Consider the following 22,608-nt stretch of genomic DNA (forward strand, 5'->3'; position numbering starts at 1 on the left):
ATCCAAAAAAATGATTTATTCCACTACTTTTAAAAATGTAATCCCACGGATGGATTACAGCATCTATTCTTTACCAAACTCCAAACTCCTCACTCTAAATACTGAGAGTATTTATAGGAACATCCCATAAAGCACTAAATGAGGAATTTATTTCCCTATAAAGGATCTGTAAAAATAAACAGTAAGCCAAATATCTGGGAAAATTCTTTGACATTTTCATTTCTGAATCTAAAGCATTTCCAACCTCAGATAACTGATTTTTTTTTGTTAAATTAGTTGATGTATTGCTGTGGTGCTCAAAACAATCCCCCTTGGCAGTCTCAGACCCCAAATACGTATTTTCTGTCTGTGGAGCTGGTGCCCACCTCCCACTGACTGCAGCAGGAATGGCCACACTTGGATTTCACTGAACATTTTGGATATCTAACACTTCAGCATTTGAGGTATTGGAAACACACACACACACACTCTCCATAGGAACTGATACATAAAAAGCAAATTTTCCTCCCCTGGCCAAACAGAAATCCCACCAAACCATCCCTTTGATCCCTCAGGGCATCACCAAACCAGAAGCACAATGTAAATGTTTGCTGCTTGGACTCAGGTCTCACCTCAAGAAAAGACAGCCCACGCGGAATTGTGTTTGTATAAAAGATATTTACTTCAATTATCACACCTAGGGTGCTAGTGAATAATAATAATAATACATCGTGTGAGTTTCATACAGTGATATTGCTTCTCCATATCATATAGGGACCGTTGTACAGTGCTGAGAACAAACATTTTATGGCTAAACCAAACAAAGACAGAAACAATGCCATCTGCTGACGAGGGAGCGCTGCCCTGCACTGCCAGCCAGATAAACTCTTACTTTTTATGTTTAAACAAATACCAAGAAATAAAATGTTACAAAAGATGAGTCACAGCAACACAATGTGGGCTTCTCAAAGCTACTTGTACAAAAAAAATGACACTTTTTTTTGTTTTTTTTTTTTTTTTTTTTTTTTTTTTTTTGGTCAATTGGGTCTTTGTGAGGATCTTTTTTTTTTCTTTTTTTTTTTTTAAAATCCGTGATTGTGAATATAACAAACAAGCTCTAAAAACATCTAAGACTTAGTGCGTTACAGAAAAAATATAAAATACTGCTAAAAATGTAAGACACCACAATACACTGGGGTAAAAACTGAGCTTATTATTTAAAAAAAAAAAAAAAAAGTTCTCAGGAAAAAGTACACCACTTTCTGTTCGAGTTCATCTTGTGCTGTGTTAGTAGTCGGGGCATTTCCAAGGTCTGCCCATTCTCATGGCAAGTAGTTATTGCACAAATGCAAAGAGTTAATTTTTTAATTAAAAAAAAGAAAAGAAAAGGGACATGAGGGAAACAATTAAAAAAAAAAAAAAAAAGAAAAAAAAGAACATCCCCCCCTCCCCAGCCTCCATCTGCTTTGGGATCGACGTCCAAATTCGTACGTGTGACATTCTCACAGCATTTCCAGCAAGGAATGGGAGAAAATGCTTTTCACCACAGAAATGCATAGAGTATTCCAAGAGGAACAACCTTTAGTCTGGCAGAGCTGATCCAACACTTACACTTTCTTTACTCTGATTTTCAGTTTCTTTTTGGACTACACCAGAAGGAAAAAGAACCTGACGTGGGAAATTCGCTGGATGGTTTTTTTTCAGTGGGACACCCTCGAAAGGCAAAGTGCAAATTTGCTTCCCAAGCCACAGAAGTGGTGCTGTGCCCTGCAGCTGGCTCAGCATCCTCCTCTCTGCCCATGCCAGGGGGGACCTGGCACCGGCCGGCGCTGCCCAGAGCCCTGGCCCGTCCCTCCCTCGCGCTCCCGCCCGCGTTTGGGGCTGCAGTCCGGCTTTTCTCCTGCTCTCCAGGGCCACCTCGCCAGGGAAAAGTCTGTCTGAACGCATCTTGACCTGGCAGCAAAACTGAACCACCCCTCTGTGCCACAGATCAATGCACAACGTGGATTTGCAGAGCTCACACCAGGAAAAGTTGCTGCTGCACAAGGTGAATTATTATTTTTCTTTTTTTTTTTTTTTCTTTTTTTTTCCTTGACCAACTTTTGAATGAGAAGGAAGTCAGCTCTGGATTCAGAAAGTCAAACATATGCCAACAAAGATGAACATCACAGGAAACCAGTCTCTCATTTTAAATGAACACTCATGAGTTAATTGCAATGTGTTCTGACCAGGGGCTCTGCGTCTTCAGCAAATTCTCAGTAGAGGCTCTAGGAGGCTCAGGGTATTTTCTCTCTCTGTATATTTTAAGTCTCTTCTCTCTCAACTGAGGCTTCTTATTCTCAGTCCTAAATTATTTTAAAAACTATTTAAATAATATTATTTATTAGGCATTTAGATAAAATACTTTTTTTTTTTTCTTAAAAAAAAAAATGATTGCTCTAGAAAACACAACAGGGGCACAATGATAAGGATACTACGAGCCAACACCACCTGCTGCATCTCTAGGATATCCCAAGCTTTCTCCAACATCCATTTAGGGGACAGCAACCTGGTCTAGTGGGAGGTGTCCCTGCCCACGGCAGGGGGTTGGAATGGGATAAGCTTTAAGGTCCCTTCCAACCCAAACCAGTGATATGTAAATACTCCTGTTGTGTTCATATCCAACAAAAAAACAAACCTCGACAAAAAAGAAACTGTTAAAAATTAACCTCATAAATAGGAAATATGAGATTGTTGTCCTAATCACAAACCACCTCTGTGTATTTCACCTGATGATGCTGTAGAGAGAGCAAGCTTGGGAAAGGAGGGCTGAGGGTACCGGGGGAGGGAGAGCCTGTTCTGTACAAAACCAAATCCAGACTGGAATGACCCGACAGTGCCTCACCACCCAGAGCCAGCACGGCCCTGGGCATGGGAATGGGGACAGCAGGTGTGACTGATGGCACAAAGGGACACACAACTGCCTTGTTTGAAGCCCATGGGGGTTTCCTGCACACTCACAGACCTACGAGTGCACGGGGCGAGACTGAGCCCGACGAGCATCAACTGCTGGGTGATGGCTGAGTCCCATCCCAAGAGCTGCTGGCACTAACCCACAGGGATGTGGGGTTTTTTTCCCCCCAGGAACCTGAATTCTCTGGAAGCAGAGCTCGCCCTTGCTGGCCGTGGGACAGGAACCCCCCAGACACGGAACCAGAGTTTCTATTGCACAAAGACTCCTCACACAGTGCTGGGCGTGCTCGGCAGCCGAGCACGTTCCAGTGTTGGGACACTGGGATGCTCCATCAGTGTTTGCGCCCCCCCCCCCAAAAAAAAAAGGAAAAGCGGCTGGGAATGCTGCAAGCCAGATCACTGTGCTTTAGATTATTCTCCACGAAGAGATTAGGAAATAAGGCACATAGCTTTCCAAGTAGAGAAAGTGAAAGAGGAAATTTCAGGAAGCAAAACCTAAAGACTTAATGGGAAATGTGGCAACATACAGGATTTTGATGATAAGCCTATTGAGTGAAAATAAAAGCATTTCGAGCTTGACTAATATCTTTCCCCCACAATAAAAAAAGAAAAGATCCATGAACTCCATCTCTCAAGAGAAGGTGAGAAGGAAATGGAAGCCCTAATCAAGGAAAAGTACAATACAGATGTGACCTTGCTTGTTCCCCACGCTCTTCCTTTCCAAACCAGATGCTCAAGTACTCCCTGCATCACCTGTACCAGCATCCAGAGGTAACCAGGTACTTTGGAAACACTTTTAAAGCTAGTAATAACTTACCCACATATAAATAACACATCAAATAGCACAAAGGGTCCAACACAAGCTAATAAAAGCCAGAGAGAAGTCTGATTGAAAGACTGATTGCAAAAATATTTTTCCTAGTTACTTGGAGACAAGATTGTACTTCAGAGCAAGTCAAGTGCCAAGTTTTATTTATTCTCCTGAAAGCACAGACACTCGCCTTCCAAGAGGAGCTGCCTAACAGAAAATTTCTACCTCATTCCTACAAATACTTCAATTTTCAGCTAAGGGAGAGCAAGGCTGAGCTGCTTGCTTTAATTCCATACTTGGCTTGAATTTACTTCATCAGCTGGTTTTGTGATTGTTTTAAATATGTCTGTACTGTCCACCTTCCCACTGTACACTGATAAAGGGAGTGCACGACATGTGTGCAAATATCTGGGATGTTAACTTCCTGCAGGAAGCCAAACCTGAAGGCAAGGTTTGACCCCTCCTTTCCAATTCCTTGGCTCTTGCACATCTCAGACCCTTGGGATCATTTTAATGTATTCTGAGCATGATCTTCCCTGTCCTCATTAGTTAAACCCATGCATCTCCAGCAGCCTGGTCTCTCCAGTGCCTAATCCCCTCTTTACAGCAGGGAGTGGATCTGACAAGTGGGGAATGGCATCCTCTGCCCATTAAAATACATATTGGTTTTAAGCCCTCGCTCACCTACATCCCAAATGATTCCACAAATCTGGCTGCAGCAATTCTGCTGCACCATTAAGACCGGGCACACAAATGCTAAATACACAGAGGGGCTTTTCCATCCTGGAATGATGCACGGAGACACATTTAACAACTCCTAAAAATGCATATTAATTACCCACACGGACAGAAGAGAACACAACTCCCGTTCTTGCTGTCAAGAGAGAGGCTGTGCTGCTGTGACACCACCAGAATTACACAGGAACCGTGCAAAAATCAGGTGTGGCACCACAACAGCAGGAAATTCCGGTGCATGACTCTCCATTTCCAAGGATCTTTGGATGAAGATTGTACTATGTATTACCAGTATCTCTAGAGTTCAAACAGAAAGCCAAAGACACGACATCACAGGGGTATCACTTGTGCTGCACTGTTTCCTGCACTGGTTGTTATGGTTAAGGATTCAGTTGCTCTCTGCACTCAGCTGGTTCAAAATCCAAAGAAACTGAAATAATGGGATGAAACAAATAGTTTTAATAACAGGAAATTTACAGAACTGTGGCTAAAATCTCCCAACCCCACCATGAGTAAAGCAAGCTGGATAATGGCAGAATTGTCCTTTATAGAAGAGCTGGACAAGGAAAAAATACAATAATCTTACTAATTTTTTAAAAGGAGGCATTTTCTTTTAATGCACTTTAGTGCCAGAACATGTTTGTGAACAGCAGTGAAAATGAAGCCCAGGAATCCCATCAGGGTTTTTTTTCATTCACAAGAGTTGTAGAAACATGGACTTCACAGAGAGCCGAGGATTTTGGGATGGATATGGATGCCCAGGTCTTGGGAAAAGCTGGATTGTACCAGAGGATGCTGGTGAGGGGCTCACTAACAGAGTTCAACGAATGACTTTCTTCAACTGGAAAATGACCTTTTAACTAACAACTGCTATTAAATATGCCACAGTACCACTTGGCTGGGGGGAAATCATCCCTGAGGACAGAGATGGCACCACTTACACACCTGTTTTTAAGGCTTTTTGAAAACTTAAGTGCACAGGCCTAACGCTAATCTTCTCCAAAAGGATAAATTTCACGTTCAGAGCACAAAACCATTCTATCCTTGCATATTAATAGGGCAGGGTATAGTCCATGACCTGCTCATGTAGGACAAATCAGTCCCTAGGCATGGCATAAAGGGCTTTTCTTGCTATAAAGTCCATTATTAACTATACTTTATATATGGCATAGTCAATATATCCTATAAAAGAGATGGGGAGGAAAGAAGAAATGGTGAAATTATATTTCTACATTTTAGAGCTCATATAGTTATGAAGGAGACAGGGACTGCTACACCCCTTTTGAACTAAGAAGGTTGCATCAGAAAAGAAATTCACATCTTGTACTTCCCATGCCACTGATTCTCCTTGCAATTTAAAACCAGACTTTAAACTGATTGGGGGGGGTAGGCGGGGAGGAGGAGGGGGAAAGGTCCTTCCTTTGTATAGAATTTTAAAATTCTCTATTTAAAAAAAAAGTTGATTGTATATGCAACACAAAGAAAACACTGATGTTCACAGAGCAGAAAGTGAAGGGCAGAACAACACAGGAGTTAACCCAGTCCTGCTTTGCCAATGTTTTATCCATGTGAGTTAAATTTAGGGATAAGAGGCTACAACCAGCCAGTCACACCAGGGCCAAAACTGCCCACACTCACAGGAAAGCCCTGACTTAGCTTTAGGGAATGTTAAATCCAGTCCCCACCTAAAAACCAACTTTCCTTCTTCTCCTCCTGAGAGTCTCCAAGAGGAGCTCGGCCACACTCGGTGGCTGAAGACAGAGAACATCCACTGGGTGAAGAGGAAATCAGAGAGAATTTCAGGAACTCCTTTGCAGGAAGAGACACAAATGAAGCAAAAATGGTGCCCTCCATGTGCAGGTTAAAAATGTCACCACTCCACCTTCAGTCTGCCACAAATTGCCAAGCTACTGATCTCTCACAACCCTGCTAAAGGCACAGATTACTGCGGCATTTCAGCTGAAATAAAACATTTTGGATCCAAGTGCAAAGTGTCCAAACCCAATCACTTTTTTGTGTGTATTCTCATAATTTCTGTATGGTCAAAATGTGATTATTTTTTTCTGTTTCTAACCTGCCCTGTTTTTGCCAGGAGCATTCTTATTCATAAAAGCTTTAAGAATATTGGAAATTATTTATTTTAAGATGGGAAATGACAGACTTCTGATGGCAGCTGTGCTTGTGGGGACTGCAACCACTGTTAGCATTTTCCATTATTTCATCACATCAATTTGTCACATTTCCCTCAATCCTATTTTATGTCAATTTATCAGCTTTGTAGTTTGAATTACCAGCAGAACGATGCACTTCTCTAACTTACTGTTTCTCCTGTTAAAGGATTGAAAAATAGTGACTTTTAAGTAATTGGATTGGAAAATATTGCATAGAATTCTGTGGTGTTCACGACCTCCCTGCTCTACACCAATCCCATATCAACCAGTTAGGTAAAAATAATGCAGAGATCTTTTAGCTAATGAGAAAGGCACATACTTTTTTCTTTTTAACTGTAATATAGATCTTTCCTATTACAGCAAGGAGTTTATAACTAAAGGACTCGCTAATTCATGATATGGGCAGAGTGCACTGATATGAGTTCCTTTAAAGGATGGCTCTATTTATAGGCATTTTACAGATGAATAAATAAAATGGTCAAATTTTATGGTATCAAAAGCAAATGTAATTAAATGTATTTCTGCCAATAAACATGTGCAACGCTGTTGTCTGAAATCTGTATCCTCAAAAATGGAAGTGTATTGACAATCCCACTGCATGACCCTTCCGCCACGGGATACTCTTCCCTGGCTTTTAGCAAAAAAAGCACTGCACTTTTTTCCTTCCCTAATCACCCAGAGAGAAAAACCAACAATTTAACTGCAACATAAACGTATTTCTATTAAAACAGCCCTAGCCCCTCATGCACAGCGTTGGTAAGAGCATGGAACTGGAAATAGAGAGAAAATAAAATGCTTATAAAGAACCTCAGGAAAAACAGACTCTGGCATGATGAATTTCCTGAAAACTGCCTGTGCTTTTATCCATCAGGAAAAGAAACGCTGGCAACGAGGGATGAGCCCCATGTCACACATTCCCTTCCCCTGGAATCAGCACCCAAGGGATGATACAGCCACTGTACTGTGCTGCTCTTTGGCATTTCTTTTCCTTCAACTTTTTATCCTTTGAATTAAGTAAAAAAAAAAAAAAGTTATTCCAAAGCACATTTTCCTCCCAAGGGTGAGTTCCAAATTGATCCCAACTATCGCTCACACCCTGCAGTGTTAAGTTCAGTCCCTAAACTGGGGGGGGCTTGGCCAGAAAAACCAGCAGGTAACTCATGTCCAACCCGAGAACCTCAGCAGTAGTTCAACTCATCCATCCTACTTCCCACTGGAACAGAAAGCAGCTGTGACCTTGGCTAAACACCGGGACAAACCCCGGGAGCATCACTGAGCTCCAGGTCTGAGGGTGCTCCTCTGCCCCTGCCCTCGGACCAGGAGGTCACCAAGGAACCCAAAGTGACTCTGGGCAGGAGATCACCCCAACAGCATCTCAGCAGGCTAATCCACATTCAACGCAGATCATTAAATATGAAACAGCAAAAGGAGCTAAGCCATTAATAAAGTGCCAAAAATATAGGAAATACTGACAGCATTTTATTTGATTAATTTTATAATAGATCCCAATGACAACCCTTGGCAGGATGGAGTGACTTCTGACTTCTGAACGCTGTCTTTATCCAGCAAAATTACATGACTCAAATGGAATAATGGAGCTTAGAATTAACAGTTAGTGTTATGAAAGAAAGATTTCCTCTAGGGCAAGCTACAGATATGCTTTTTAAAAATCATTACAGCATTAAAAACTGGGCGCACGCTAAAGAATCCTAAAGAACTAGTGGAAACCTGAAAAGCAAAACAAAAATAAACAGGGAAAAAAAAAAAAAAGAAGATATGTTTCAAGGCACTTACGTATTGCTTATTAAGAAGAGAGATTGACCCTAAGTGCTGCATTTGCGTGCGACCTGTGAATACAGTTCTGCTGTCGTACAATGCAGCCAGAGCTCTCAGTAAGCATCATGGAATGCAATCAGATAGACACAGGCACAAGAACAGTTTGGGGAATATTAACTTAAAAAAAGAAAAATAAAATCATCAAACAGAAAAAAACCCCTCACTATGGAGAAAGCCGAGAGTAACCACTTGACTGCATCCAGCACATGGGTCTCAAATCAGCAGACAAGGACAGTAGGAACAGACTGGCAACTGTATTGCCTAGAATTAATTAAAAAACCCAACCTGAACCAAACAACAACAAAGAAAAAAAAAATAAAGAACCTAAGAAAATATCTGCATCTCCCAGGCAGAAGTTTTGCTCTTGGCTGGAGATGCAGCTTGTCATGACTTGTACTAAGGTATGTGTACTTCTACCAGGACGTGCATTTATCCACGGAGCTGTGCTTTGGAAGTCAAACCAGGACACTGGACAGGTACAGAGAGGTCACCCTTGGCTTCACCCAGTTCCCACGGACTGGCCGCGCCCCCAGTGGGAAGCCAGGAGCACTCCCAGCATGTGCTGCCACACCCTGGTGTCTGTCACTGCCAATTGTCCCCTCAGCTCATCACAGAAAGGGGCAGCTGCTCTCTCTCTGTTCCTCAGCTTTAGTTTCGTATCACGAGTCCCCAATTACCCAAGGAGGAATCCTGAAACTGCTAGCAGTGAAAATAGGAAATAAATCCCTGCCTTTCAGCCTCCTAGAGCCTTCTTTCCTTAGTCGTGAGAAGGATGGATTTTAGTGTACTGATTCTTAAATTTGTGAAAACTTGCGCTAAGTGCTGCTGTCGCATGTTAAGAGACTGTAAATGAAATACATAAGTTCTAAAACATCATGCAAGAAATGTGGTTTCACATCTTACAGTCAAAAATCCTACTAATGAATTAATACAAGCACACTGAGGTGTAATATTGGGAACATACCTTTAAAGTCGGAACTCCTCTCCCCCATCCCTCCCTCCCCCAAAATCAGAAAAGTAATATTAATTAAACTTAAGATGTAATGAATGCACCATTAAAGTGTCATCAAAAAGATGCTGACCTAAGACAAAAGTTCAATGATACACAATACGGTCAAAAAAGTCTTCAATCAATAATATACAGTATGACAACTACATCTTGTAAATTATACCCAATACTGCCGGCAGTCTATCCCTCTAAAGAATATTTGCCCCCTTTCATCCCTTCCTAACAATCAGATAATAAAATACAGCACCTATAAATAAGCAAAAAAAAATTATATATATATATATTTATATATATATATATATTCCGAAATCATCTATTGTTAGTTTTAAAGATATGGCAATAAAGGAGTCTAAATTAGCAAACTTGTAGAAGCCATAACTGATAAAACAGCTTATTGAAAAAAGGTGGCAGTAATGCACTCTATGTGTGCACAAGTACGTAAGAAAATACACAGACGTATAAAATTGCACGCACACACCCACGCACACACATCCTTCCACACACCTCTATGCTCACGCATATACATATAGACAACAGGAGGAGTTAGAGACAAGTTAGAATTGGATTTGTACTTTGATCAGCCCTAACCTGTGCATAAAAGAATGGAAAAAGGCTGTATTTCTGCAGGGCAGAACGGGCCGGACTGGGATTTGGGAGCACGAAGGTTTTGGTTTCGAGCTTGGGCTGCTTCCACCCCGGTAAGAGCCCGTCTGGTCATTGCCATGTACTCTTTATCCATGCAAAAAAGGAGCTTCCCACAACTAAAACGTATTTAAAATCAGTGCTTGTGGTGGGAAGAGAGTCAGTAAATGGCCACCAACAGCAGGAAAAGGGCTGGCTCTGCGGCAGCTCCAGTCCCTCTTAGTGGTGTGTGACAGCAATCGGACACGTGAACTGCATTACCATGGATTCCAGGTAAGCTGAATGTTCGGGATGCGGGCTAGGCCCCGAAGTAGCAGGCTGAAATGTTACTGGCCAACGTTTTTGGAGCGATCTGTCTTTGCTGAAAGGAAATCCTGTACACTACGAACCAAGTGAAATGATCAAGTACATGCTGCTTCTAAGTTGTCTCCTAAACCTCCCAGATATGAGGTCTGATCAGCGTGCTCTGTGGTTAGAGGTTAAAAAGCAGATTATAAAATACCTAGATTCAGATTTTTTTTTTTTTGTCCTGATTTGGCCTAAAATGGAGTGTATTAAACAAATTCTGGGCTGCAAAAGACCAGAATCAGTTAAAGCTATGAAACAATGTGCACTACGTGTCAATATTCTATTTCACTTACAAGAAAACACTAAGTCAGCTACCACAAATTAAGATATTTTCCTGATGTGACTTTTTTTTTGTTTTGTTAAAAAATATGTGGAGTAAATGTGTTTTTTTTTTTTAATTCAAAGTTTCAAACAACAAGATTCTTTTCTTTTCTTGAAAATATGTAGGAATCCAAACTAGTGTGTTTAGAGTCGGTTGACTGTGCAATCTCTTAGTGGCAACTGAACAGCTACAAAAAACTTTCTTTTTTTTTCTTTTTCTTGAAAAATCTCCCCTTTTTTCCTGGTTTAAGAAGATAATAGTGTATTATCGCTCTGTAGCCATTAGATGGCAGATAAAAAGCCCCCTTTTAATATGTGGGTTTGATTTTTTTTTTAAGATTTTTTTTTTAGTTTTTTTTTTTTTTCCTGTTTTTCATTTTTTTAAAGCCCCACACCAAAGAGGAGGGCACAAGGCAAAGCTGTATGAGTTATTCCAGAAATTGTGGAAATCACTTAGGGCAATAATAAAAACACTTCAGGGTACAAAAAAGCTTGACTACACATTTCAGTTTTCTTCCTCGAAAACACGAACATAAATTGGGCTTAACGCTCCTTTTTTTGATTTCTATATGCACCTTGGCCTATGGCGTTTTTGCCCTGTGGCCCGCAGGGCGGTTAAGTGCGAACACAATAAAACCAGTAGAGGTCCAGTTTGACTTCCCAGCTCTCCCGAGTTGGGCCAGTTTAATCTCAAAACTCCCACTCGACGGCCTCTTCCCGACTCGCAGCCTTCTCCAAGCGGTGGATGATGTTGTTCAAGTTGGCCGCTTTCTTTTTCCTCAGGGAGCTGTCTCGCGTGTTCCTGGAGCTCGCCGCCTCCGAGAAGCCGAACAAGCTCTGGAGAGAGTTGGCTTTCTGCGAGCCTGCGGCCGGCGTCGAGCTCGTACTTGGCACACTGGAGATTTTCTCTGAACTTTCTTTTGACTTGTAGGAGCTCTCCCCCGTAAGGACTGAGGTGGAGGCAGCTGAGGTAGAGGCATCCCCTTCTGTGGCAGAGTTTGGCAGTGTCTCCAGAGCATCTCCCGGGCGCTGCGGTGCCGGCGGGGAGCTCTGGCGCGGCGCTCTGAGCCGGCCCTCGTCATCGGTGTCCTCCAGGCTCTCCGGCTCCGCTTTCTCCGAAGGCCTGGCGCCTCGCAGTGCCTCTTCCCCCGCCTCGAAAGCCGGCTCGGCGGGCCCTCCCTGAGACTTGGCGGCCGCACTGCTGAACTCGTCCGCCTCCGGGCCGCTCGGCTTCCCGTCGGGAGGGCCCTCCGCGTCCACGCCGTCGCAGCTGTCCCCCTCGGAGCTGTGGGCCGCCCTGCTGCTTCTGGCCGAAGGGGAGTCGCTCGACCCGCCCTGGCTCTGGCTCCCGGCTTGGATCTCCTCGATGAACAGCTCCCGGCGGATGCGGGACCTACGAGACAGAGGAGAGGGATGTGAGTCTGCCAGGGCCAAAAGGAGATGCCCACCTTCACTAAAAATGCCCTTTCCATGCCACTAAAGATGGCCTTTAGTGGAATCATTCAGGCTGGAAGAGACTTCTGAGATCATCGAGTCCGATTTCCAACCAAGTACCACCAAACCCTACTGGCCAAGTGTTGCATCGACTCATTGTTTGACTGCTTCCAGGGATGGTGAGTCCACCACTACCCTGGTGAGAAGTTCGTATTTTTAACAAAATATATGAATACACTTCTAGGAAATCTAGAATAAAGTGGATTGTAAACACAAACAATTCAGATTTCTACTAGAAATGAGCCAGTCTGCCTAAACAAGAGATAAACTGGGACAAAGCTGGACAAGCTCCCTGGTGTTCTCCTGGACAGCGAGGAGAAATAAAGATGAAACCAACCCTACTGTGTTGAAAGTGCTGTGAGGAAGGCCAGCCTGTGACAGGCTGCCAGTCTATGAGCTAGTCTGACTTTTGCCTCATTTTTTATTTAATAAATCAATTTCTGAACATGAATAGTGACAAGTCAAGCAGTGCATTCCATGGGAATGACTGCACTCCGTATGTGGGTAGAATTGCCTGGAGTGCAAGAATACCCCAAACACACCACCCCTGCCACTTAACTCAGGCCTTCCTCCCTCTTCCTTCTCTGCTTAGGAGTTCCCAAAACCCCTCATAAGTACAGAAAAGTTTATGGAAAAACCTTAGGGTCTGGGTTAACCCCTTCTGTGTCCTGCTGCATCCATGGGAGAAATGATGAACACCATTTAAGTCCTAATTTATAACCAAGAGGGAGCCTCGATGATCCGGGGTCAGGGATGGGACCACAAGCCTGGTGAAAGTTTACCAAAACTTAGCATCTTTCAGAGTGAAGATAAAAAACTCTTGGTTTCAGCCACAGGGAACTGCCAAGGGGCCTGCAGACCACAATGAAACGCAGCCCCAGTGCTGATGGCTGTAAGGATTTTCTATTTTTCCTTAACTCTGCTATGGAAGACAGCACACAATGGAAAAACATTTGGCTAAATGCAGAACGCCACCTGAATACTGCTTTTGAAGCTAATGATCTTATTGACTTACTTGAAATGCAACAGAGTATTTCAGCAGTACTCGCTGACTCCACACTTTTGAAGGATTTAGGGGGTCTGTAATTTTCCCTAGGAGAATATTATTCACCTAACAGGTGCTAACATTAATTTTCTATTACCATGATCTGCACGAATCCTGCAACATTGATTATCAGGCTCTATTTTTGCCTAAAATCTCCCTGCATGGACATTGATCCAGAACATGGTGCTTCTGTAACGCTCCCCCGGTCAGGAGAGGAGGCTGCTAAGAGCTCTGTGTCTGCATGGCATTTAAAATACCTCAGCTCCAGCAGGTACTGAACAATGACATCCTTGCTGAGAATCTGACCAGAGCAAACCCATGTCTGTGGAAATCCCTGGAATTCACACCCAGTATATTGCTTCTGGAATGTGGTCGGGCTCCCGATTAACACAGTAATTAAATCCTTATGGTAAAGAAGAGCTGGTGACAGCAGCTAGAGAATTCCAGAGAGCATTCCAGCTGGGGAAGGTGTTGGCCTTGACATCTACACGCCCTGTTGGCTTTCACCAGTGGAACTCAAAACATCAGAGATCTCTTGGGTGTTTGCTGCAGCTCCCTGGACAAGCCTTCCCGCAACACCAAAACCAGCACAACATGGGAGTTCACTGAAAAACACACTCAGAATTCAGGGTCCAAGAGTGCTGGATTACCATTCCAGAAAGTCTGGTTTCATTCCTGATACATCTGCAGTATCATCTCTGTGGCCTTACTGAGTTTAAGTGTCAGTTTCCACAGGTGATGTGGGATAGAAATTCCTGCCTCCTGCTATTTTGTACCATTCTTTAGACATCAGAGCCTCAAACTGTGATGTGTCCTGTATGTGCTTCACCAGTGCACAGCAAGGGGTATTTATTGTATATTCTGAGAGCCCTGTGACTGGTATGAATGCAAAGCCATAGACTTGGAGAAGTTTGCAGACATGTCAGAATCCTTTATACCCATTTATATTCTGAAGTGAATTATTTCTTTGCCTGCTGAGGATATTTTTTTCAGCATTTCTTTTTGCTGCAGGAAAGAAATGCTAATGCTGACTTTCCATCTGGTGGATATAAAGGTAGATCCTGCTGCAGCAACCACCTTTGGAAAGTGAGATTTGGGCTGAATTCGAAAGGAAAAAGATCACTGCAACACGATTCCCAAATGACAGCAAGACAAACTTGTCCAAATCTGTGCCCTCCTTTATCTGAAGCTACTTTAAGGAAAAATTAGTATTAAAGCACAAGCAGATGGTCTGAGATGTGGAACTGCTTCTGTATAAAAACTCCTCAGTTTGGACAACAAATGGCTGAGGAAGAGTCTAAAAGAGATAAATAAAGTTAAGTGTGGCCTGGAGAAGACAGAAAGACCACCCATTTCTTGTAACATACAAGCTGCAGAACAGTCAGACCCTCCTCCCCTCACATAAGATGGAACCTGTCCCTCTTCTGCAACATCCTACACATGATTCAAGAGAAATTCATGCATGACAGCTAAGAAAGTTATTGTCAAGGGGAAAAAAACCAGGTTTGTGTTTTGATTTTTCAGTGCTCAGAGCACACAGGGCTCCAAACAGGCTTGAAACAGCTTTTGAAAGCCCTGGAGTCCCAGCAGCACATCTGGGAGCAGGCCCAGATCACTCAATGCTCAGCCTTGTGCTGCCCCCAGCCCCCAGCGCCCTGTTTGTCGGGTTTTATTTTGTGTCCAGCTGTCAGCACCTACTCCCCGGGAAGGTGGGGCTGAACCCGCCGATCCCCGCGGGTCTGCGGCGCCTTCTCGCCGCACGCCCAGGCAGAGATCTCGTGCTAATGAGGGAGGTGACACCTGCCACCAGCGCTCCCGCGCTCGTCTGCCCAAGTGAGAACAGCACATTTTGCTGTCAGGCCGAAGGGAACATATTTTCATAGGCATCCCTCCAACTTGTGTATAATTGCCTGGAAGTGGGAATTGGAAGAGGCCTGCGTTTGGAGAACTCTGAGCGGTGGAAAGAGGCTGCATCTGTACTGAATTCAAGGCAGTGAAATTCAGTGTAAATATGATTACTAGGGGTTTTTAAAAAAATTTTGTATTGTTTACAATAAACATTATTTAACTATTGTGCACAATATTTCTGAGATAGTTCATTAAACTCTGCTGCTTTTGCTTCAGCAACTTCCCTGGTAAAAGCTGAGAAGGGCCAAAGTGAAAAACTACCCTTTAAATGTTAGCAGTTTTTAAAAACAAACAAGTTTAGCAATCTGGACTAATTAGGAACATTACTGGCTCTGAGTGAAGGAGCAGAATAGTATTAAATCTGGTAGCTTAACTGTACCTGTTCAATATTCATTAGCACAAATTTCTTGGAGAAAAGTCTGCCGCATTAATTAGGATTCCCAATCCCAAGCACAGTTGATAATATGTTTATTCAAATCCTTATAATTCTTATGTGCTCTTCCAGCCTTGTCTCTTTTTATCGCTGTCTCTAGGCCAAAACCTGCTTCAGGGGTTCAAATGTGGAGAAAGTACCTCCTCAAATGAGAAAAGAACTGAACAGACCAACATCTTATTTCAGTGGGACTCGATGACTTAACCATAACAACAAAATAAATCATAGAATTATGAAATGGTTTGGAAGGGGCCTTAAAGCTCATCTGGTTCCACCCCCTGCCATGGGCAGGGACACCTCCCACTATCCCAGGTTGCTCCAAGCCCTGTCCAACCTGGCCTTGGACACTTCCAGGGATGGGGCAGCCAGAGCTTCTCTGGGCACCCTGTGCCAGGGCCTCACCACCCCCACAGGGAAGAATTTCTTCCTCATATCCCATCTAACCCTGCCCTCTGTCTGTTTAAAGCTGTTCCCCCTTGTCTTGGCACTCCATGCCCTTGTAAGAAGTCCCTCTCTGTGGCCACATCTGACTTCAGGGTTATTGGTTCTCTGTCCTTCAGGACTCCACAAAGCTTCCTAGAAACACAGCACAAACACTGCACCTATTTTCAGAGCTCGGTGACTCAAGGCCTAAAAGAAAATCCTCTTTTTGTTCTGATGCAGGAAAATGACACAATGAAAGCAGGGCAATTCTGATACCATCCAGTAAAGGACATTTCTAAGTACCCCCCACCCAGTGACCCAGGGACAACACCCACCACACACCCCGCCACGCGTCTGTGTGTGTGCACATGTGAGTCAGACAGAGCAGCCTGGCTTGCTGCAGCGGGTTTATAAATATTCATCAGTGGACATCTCTACATCCACGCCCACCCCAAAAGCCAGACTTTCTGTTTAAAAGCACTACTTACATCAATATGTGAATATTGCTGCTCCTCAGGGATGACTTAAAATTAGTCTGGAGCATTAGCACTGTGTTAGTGAGAACCTCCCTGCTGTCAAAGCTGTGCGTTTTGTACAACCACCCGACACAGTCTGCTGAGGCAGAGCTGCACCCTGCCAAAGCCAAGCCAACACATCCCTCAGGGGCAGGGCTCCCGGGAGGCCACGCACCTGTAATTGTGGAACCAGTTGATCACGGTGCTGGTTTTCAAGTTGAGCTGCGTGGCGAGTTCCTCAATGGTTTTTGGTGATGGGTATGGCTTTTGCTGGTAGGCTCGTTTGAGAGCTTCTTTCTCCTCCGGTGCCAGCACCACCCGGGGCTTCTTGAGCTGGTGCTGGGGCTGGGGGCTGGCGCCCTGGCTGTAGTCGATGCCAGTGGATGAGGACTCACAGGACTGGCTGTCGCTGACGGAGCTGTGCCGCCGTTTCATGTAGGCTGGAAAAGAAGCACATTGGATCAGCCCCGGCTGAATACAAATGCAAAATCAATGGATGCACGAGCTGAGGGACAGACACAGAGATGGCAGGTGGGAGATGCAGGGACGGGCTGCTGGGAGGGGATAGGAAGGATGGGGCACCACCAGAGACCAAATGCAAGGAGGATGCAAGAGGCAGAAAGAGAAGAAAAGAGGGTAAATCAGCTGGAAACCTGCCAGAGTTTTCTGCCTTTACAGTGAACGTGGGACACAAATGACAGGGTTCAGTTCACACGACTCATTTCAGATTCACTCCTTCAGGAGGAGTGAACTCCCACATAAGGCCCTGATCGGGACAGTTGTGCTTCATTTTGACTGAAAGGCGTTTGGTGGTTAAAACACTTCAGGTGTACACGGAGATCTCTCTGACACTAAGGAAAATATGCCTGTGGAAGTGGAGCTGCAGCATTCCCAAGCCATCTCCAACACACGATGGCGCCTGGAGCCCAGAGATCCCAGTGATGGGCTGAACAACCCATCAGGTGTTTGCTGCCTTTCCCTACAGCTCTTTGCTGTGGCCGTGACAGGTTATGAAAGAAAACCAGCCCCCAGCACCCTCCTCCCCTACACAAAGCTCCTTCCAAAACACAGACACTTTTAAGAAAGCTCTCCCTGCACTGATGGGCTTGGTGAGGCTGATGGCAGGAGCCTCTGATCCTGCCACTGACGTTCCTCCCTGACTGGGAGTGAATTATCCTGGCAAATTCCGCAAGGAAGGAGACCCAGCAAAGGCTGTCACTGACTTGATTGATTTACACTGGGCATGGAGAGGTGGGATTTACTGCACCTGGCAGTATCATGCACAAGCATTGCTAATGAGAGGGCTGAAAACAGCAAATATAGATGAATCTTGTCAATAAAATATTTAATGGCCTGTTAAATACCTTCTAGATATTTAAGAGTTTATGTATTCAAGAGCTGCAATTTGATAACCTCGGCTATTAAGTTCCAGATTACACACCAGCCTGACATCAATCCAGGAGGCATTAAATCTCCAGGAGCCAGGAGCTCTGGCTGGTGCCAGGGACCAATGTGGGGCCAGTCACACTGGTCAGCAACCAAGTTCTTCAAAAATTCAATTTTTCTGTCCCCACAGCTCTGCCTTCAGGCTGAGGCTGCACAAAGAATAAAAATTCAGTGCAATCAAATAAACTGCAGTGTTCAAAGCCCAGCCAACGTCTCCTGGCAGGGCTCCCTCCAGGACTGGCCAGGTTTTCTGGCTCCAGTGGGTTCCAGCACCCTGCCCTCTCCATGGTGCCTCCCGTGGGACCTTTGGCACTGTGGCTTTACTATCATGGAAGTGAATTCTGAACACACTCTGTAACCTTTGGGGGTATCTGCATGGCCCACATTTTGTTTTTCCTGAACATGACAGATTACCTGTGGATTGCCTACTGTGTAAGATCACTGATATGGAACACAACGTGAGCTGCTTGTGATCCATCACTCTGATGTGATACAGTCCTGCACACGTTTGAAATAACCATAAAAAACAAAGGGTTTTTTTAAAAATAATTTTCCTTTAAAAATCCACCTATTTAAGTTGTTCCAACCAGAGGTAAAACTGCAAAAAATCTGAATTATTTCAAGGTGACCCATTGGCCTTATTTTTGTAGCCTTCAAGGAACTGTTACAACCTTCAACCATGGAATTAATCATTCCAGAAAGATAATCTCATATTTCTGTAACGTCTTTAATCTCAAAACTCCTTCCTGGGTGTTATTTCCAACTTGCATTGACATGCAAACTACAGACAAGGCTGCCTTGTTTCCTTGTACAGCAGAACCAAGAGGCTGGAGGACAACATCCATCACCTCAGCAATGGGCAGCAGCTTCAAGGAGGCCAAGAGACAAAACAGAACCTGGCATGAAAGATGTGAAAGGTGCTCAGACCACCTCTAACTGGAGTTTCTGGAATTTGGTCAGATGATTGAGTCAGCATGAGACACCCAGGGATGATCAGGATGGGCCAGATCTCCCTTTGTCTGCTCTCCAAAGGATGGGATTTCTGGCAGGGCAGAGCTCCTGTCTTCAACAGCAAAGGACAGCCCGGAGCTGAGAGAGCTTGGGAAAAATGTCATTCCTTCCTCTGTGCCTGTAACCTCACACTGGGATCACAAAAGGTGCACTGGCTGAGCTGGGTTGCTCTCATGTGAACGGAACAAATTATATAAAAGCACATATTTCATTAAAATACAAATAAAGAGGAGGATGTCCCACTGTTCCGTCAGAGCAATTGTTTTCTGGAGGATAATCTATTATCAGGATGAATTTCCACTGGGCCAAAGGCAGAACTAGGACTCAGACTTCAGGCTTTAATGCTGGTCTCTGGAAACTTAGATGACATTTTTAAAAGCTTTTTCCATTTTAATTTTTATTTTTAAACATATGTGCTGCGTGTAGACAACATAAGGAGATCATTCAGCACATTTGCAGTGACAGCAAGGCTCAAACTGGAATCCAAGTTGCAAACACACTTTATTTTTGGAGAAGTTTGATTTTTGTCTGTGACCAGTCTCCACTTCTCAGGAGACATATGAAGAAAAAGGAAACTCGGATGTACTCTGGGCAAAGGTCTGGATCTGGGTCTGAGACTGACTGAGTTACACCTTTCCCCCCCAGCATCTGCGTGTCCCTCTGGGAAGACTCCCCAGCATGTGCCCAGCTACAGATGCCACAGACAGCATTGCACAGCTGCCCACTGAGATAAAAGAGAGCCCCTTTTAATATAATTTTCATCTTATGTGGTATTGAACAAGATTACTAAAAAGTGAAATAATGGGGAAATAAAGGGAATTCAATTTTCTCCTGACAGCAGTGCTGTTCTGTGAGGAGTGCGATGCTCCAGCAGCCCAACACCCTGGAAGTTATGAGAGGAATGAACCCTTCCAAGGCAGGAAAGGTGTGCAGAATGTCTCAGCCCAGTGAGCATGAACCCCCAGCTCCCTCCAAAGAGGTTGGTTAATGTACACTTCAAATTTTCAGAACCTCTTAAAACGGACATTTATAGCACAAACTTCACACCGACAGAACAGAAAAAAAAGGAGATATGCAGCTCACCTTTATCATAATTATTAATTTACTCCCTTAATAAAATGTGGCAGAGAAATAATTGATAATAATGTTTCACTGGAAGCAGACCCAGTCACATTGTTCTTTAACTGACATTAGCTGAAGGGAAAGTTAAATTCTTAATGTGGCTCTGGAGCAATTTAAAAGGTTAAATCACAGGATCCTTACCTGCATGAAAGGATTCTGCAGAAAATACAGGGTTGAATTCACTTTAGACTGCTCTGCTCTGAGGACAGCACTTGCACAGTTCAGGAGCTCAGTGCAGAGTCTCAATGATTTATGGCCTTATCTCTATTCAGGTGCCATCTACAGACCATATGTATCGCTCACTAGTTGATAACAATCCAGTTTAGAAAATAGTTTAGAAAGGATATTGTCAGTACTACTTTTAAATTATTTTTATTTTATTTTCCTGCATTATGGGCAATATTCTCTGTGAGGCTATAAAAATCCAGCTAGTTGACAATTTTATTTCTGCCATGTTTCTAATACAGCAAAACCCCTCACGATTCCCTTTGGTTTACAGTTGTAAGAGGGAAACCCAAGTGGATTTTACTCCCCATGGAAGATCATACACAAGTTGTGCTAAGATACTACACTGCTTTATATTATACTGGTTACTGTGACAAGGGTTTGAATTTCTTCTTAAAAGCCTGCAAGACTATAATTTTCCCAGAAGCTCCCTCACTGCAATTTTAAATATAATCACCAAGTTCTTGATCAAATGTGTAAATGCTTTCAGAACATCAGTCAACAGCAGAGCTTTCAGTGTACACGATTAATGATGTCTGTGCTAATATCATTAAGGGGTAGCTCCAGAGATGTATATATCATTAATTAGTTAACTGCTGATAATGGCAGCCCACGAGTCTCTTGTAAAATCACACGAACATACTAAAAAAAGGGCTCTGAATAACCACGGGGTTTTAGTGATGAATTTAAAATGGAGAGATTTGGATAAATTTGCAGGATGTACTCCCTACTAAGATACGCAATAACAACTCAGATCACTCACAGGTCCATCCCCGTGACTCTGTTTTATGTGAGCATAACACACAAATTTTATGGTATTAACACAATCACCTTCCCCCTCCCTATAAAGGCTACAAATGTCATTATTCTCCAATACCCTTTTATAAAGGCTGCATTTTTCTCTCCTCCCAGCAACCATCAGTGCAGGACTGGCAAGGAGCTCTCCCAGGAATCAATGCACAGTTCTTCCAGCCCAACATCTGTGACCAGCTGCAGCACTATTAACTAATAACCCAAAGCCAGCTCCCAAACTCACATTTTTCATTTGGTAAGGCAAGTTATCAGTGATACACCAGGGCCTCAGCAACTAATCTATAGGAGAAAACAGCAATGACTCCCCAGCAGCTGGTGAATATTTAGGGTTTGGGTTTGGCTTTTTGTTGTGTGTTTGTTTTCTTTTAATTTTGAGATGTATCTGCTCGAGCAAGCATCGAATAAAAGCTCCAAAAAAGCTGTCATGAAGTCCTTTTGCATAACCCTCATACCATTGGATCAATGCTGCCTCTCCACTATTTATGGAGGGTTATAAAAGCCAGGCTGATGTTGGGAAGAGCGGAAGGCGTGAGTCAGCACTCTGCTACCGGTTACCTTTTTTCTCCATGCGCTTCATATCCATCAGCTTCTCCACGTTGTTGGGATCGTTGAGCCACAGCTGCATGCGGACAAAGGGTTCCCTTCCCTTCAGACTCAGCTTGTGCCAGGGCTTGGGGCGAGCCAGCAGGTCTGAGACAGAGCCTTGTGTCAGCCCTAGGATTGTCTCCCCGAACAAACGCTGACCTAATGCGAAATTGAGAACCGCATGAATTCGCTCAGCCGAGACGCTCACGGAAAAGAACACGAGATCATTCCTCAATTATTCTTACTTCAGAACTGCTTCAAAACCCAGAAGAAACATTAAGGAGAATAAATGTTCTGCCCCCCACTAGAAGGGTAAATATTGAGCTTTAGTTTAATCCTCAGGATCTGCCTGGGATAAAGAGGGGAGCTCGACACGTTTGGGGAGCGGGACCTTACAGTGAAACAGTGTGCGGAAAATAAAATTAAGAGAGGAAAAATAAACTGAACTTCTCTCTAAGCAGGCAACTAGGGAGAGCAGGGAGGCTACTTAGCTCTTATGCAGGAGGGCAGTACCACAGCTTTGCTCCAACAGGGCAATCCAAACATTCCAGCAATCGGTGAACCAAGAGCAATGCAACCTCCCCCTTCAGCACTGGCCATACAAATGCCCTGATAGAAACATGTATGGAATTTCTGGGCTATCTGTGGAGATCTAACTGTGTCTTACCCGCTAGAAATAATCAGAATTTGTAATACAACTTTTTTTTTTTTTTTACAATCTCTACACTATAGCTAGTTAAAAATACTTAATTTTAGTTCTCTTACAAAATGCTGTCATCTGGCA

At 43.7% G+C, this 22,608-nt stretch overlaps 1 protein-coding gene across 9 annotated transcripts in view; it reads right to left on the reverse strand.

Annotated features, from left to right (window-relative positions):
- The window catches only part of CUX1 (cut like homeobox 1), a 270,225-nt gene that overhangs the window by 19,251 nt on the left and 228,366 nt on the right, over window positions 1-22,608 (reverse strand). For 8 of the 9 annotated variants that reach the window (XM_032130112.1, XM_032130116.1, XM_032130110.1 and 5 more), the window contains 3 exons: window positions 21,795-21,983; window positions 16,798-17,062; window positions 638-12,197 (listed from right to left, as the gene is read on the reverse strand). The exons of the other annotated variant lie outside the window; for it this stretch is intronic. In XM_032130112.1, coding sequence (XP_031986003.1) covers window positions 11,495-12,197; window positions 16,798-17,062; window positions 21,795-21,983 — 1,157 coding nt within the window. In that variant the 3' untranslated portion in view covers window positions 638-11,494. Of the gene's footprint in view, window positions 1-637; window positions 12,198-16,797; window positions 17,063-21,794; window positions 21,984-22,608 lie in introns of those variants that run through there. 9 annotated transcript variants of the gene reach the window in all.

Source organism: Corvus moneduloides, chromosome 20, assembly GCF_009650955.1.
Source record: "Corvus moneduloides isolate bCorMon1 chromosome 20, bCorMon1.pri, whole genome shotgun sequence".
NCBI lineage: Eukaryota > Metazoa > Chordata > Aves > Passeriformes > Corvidae > Corvus > Corvus moneduloides.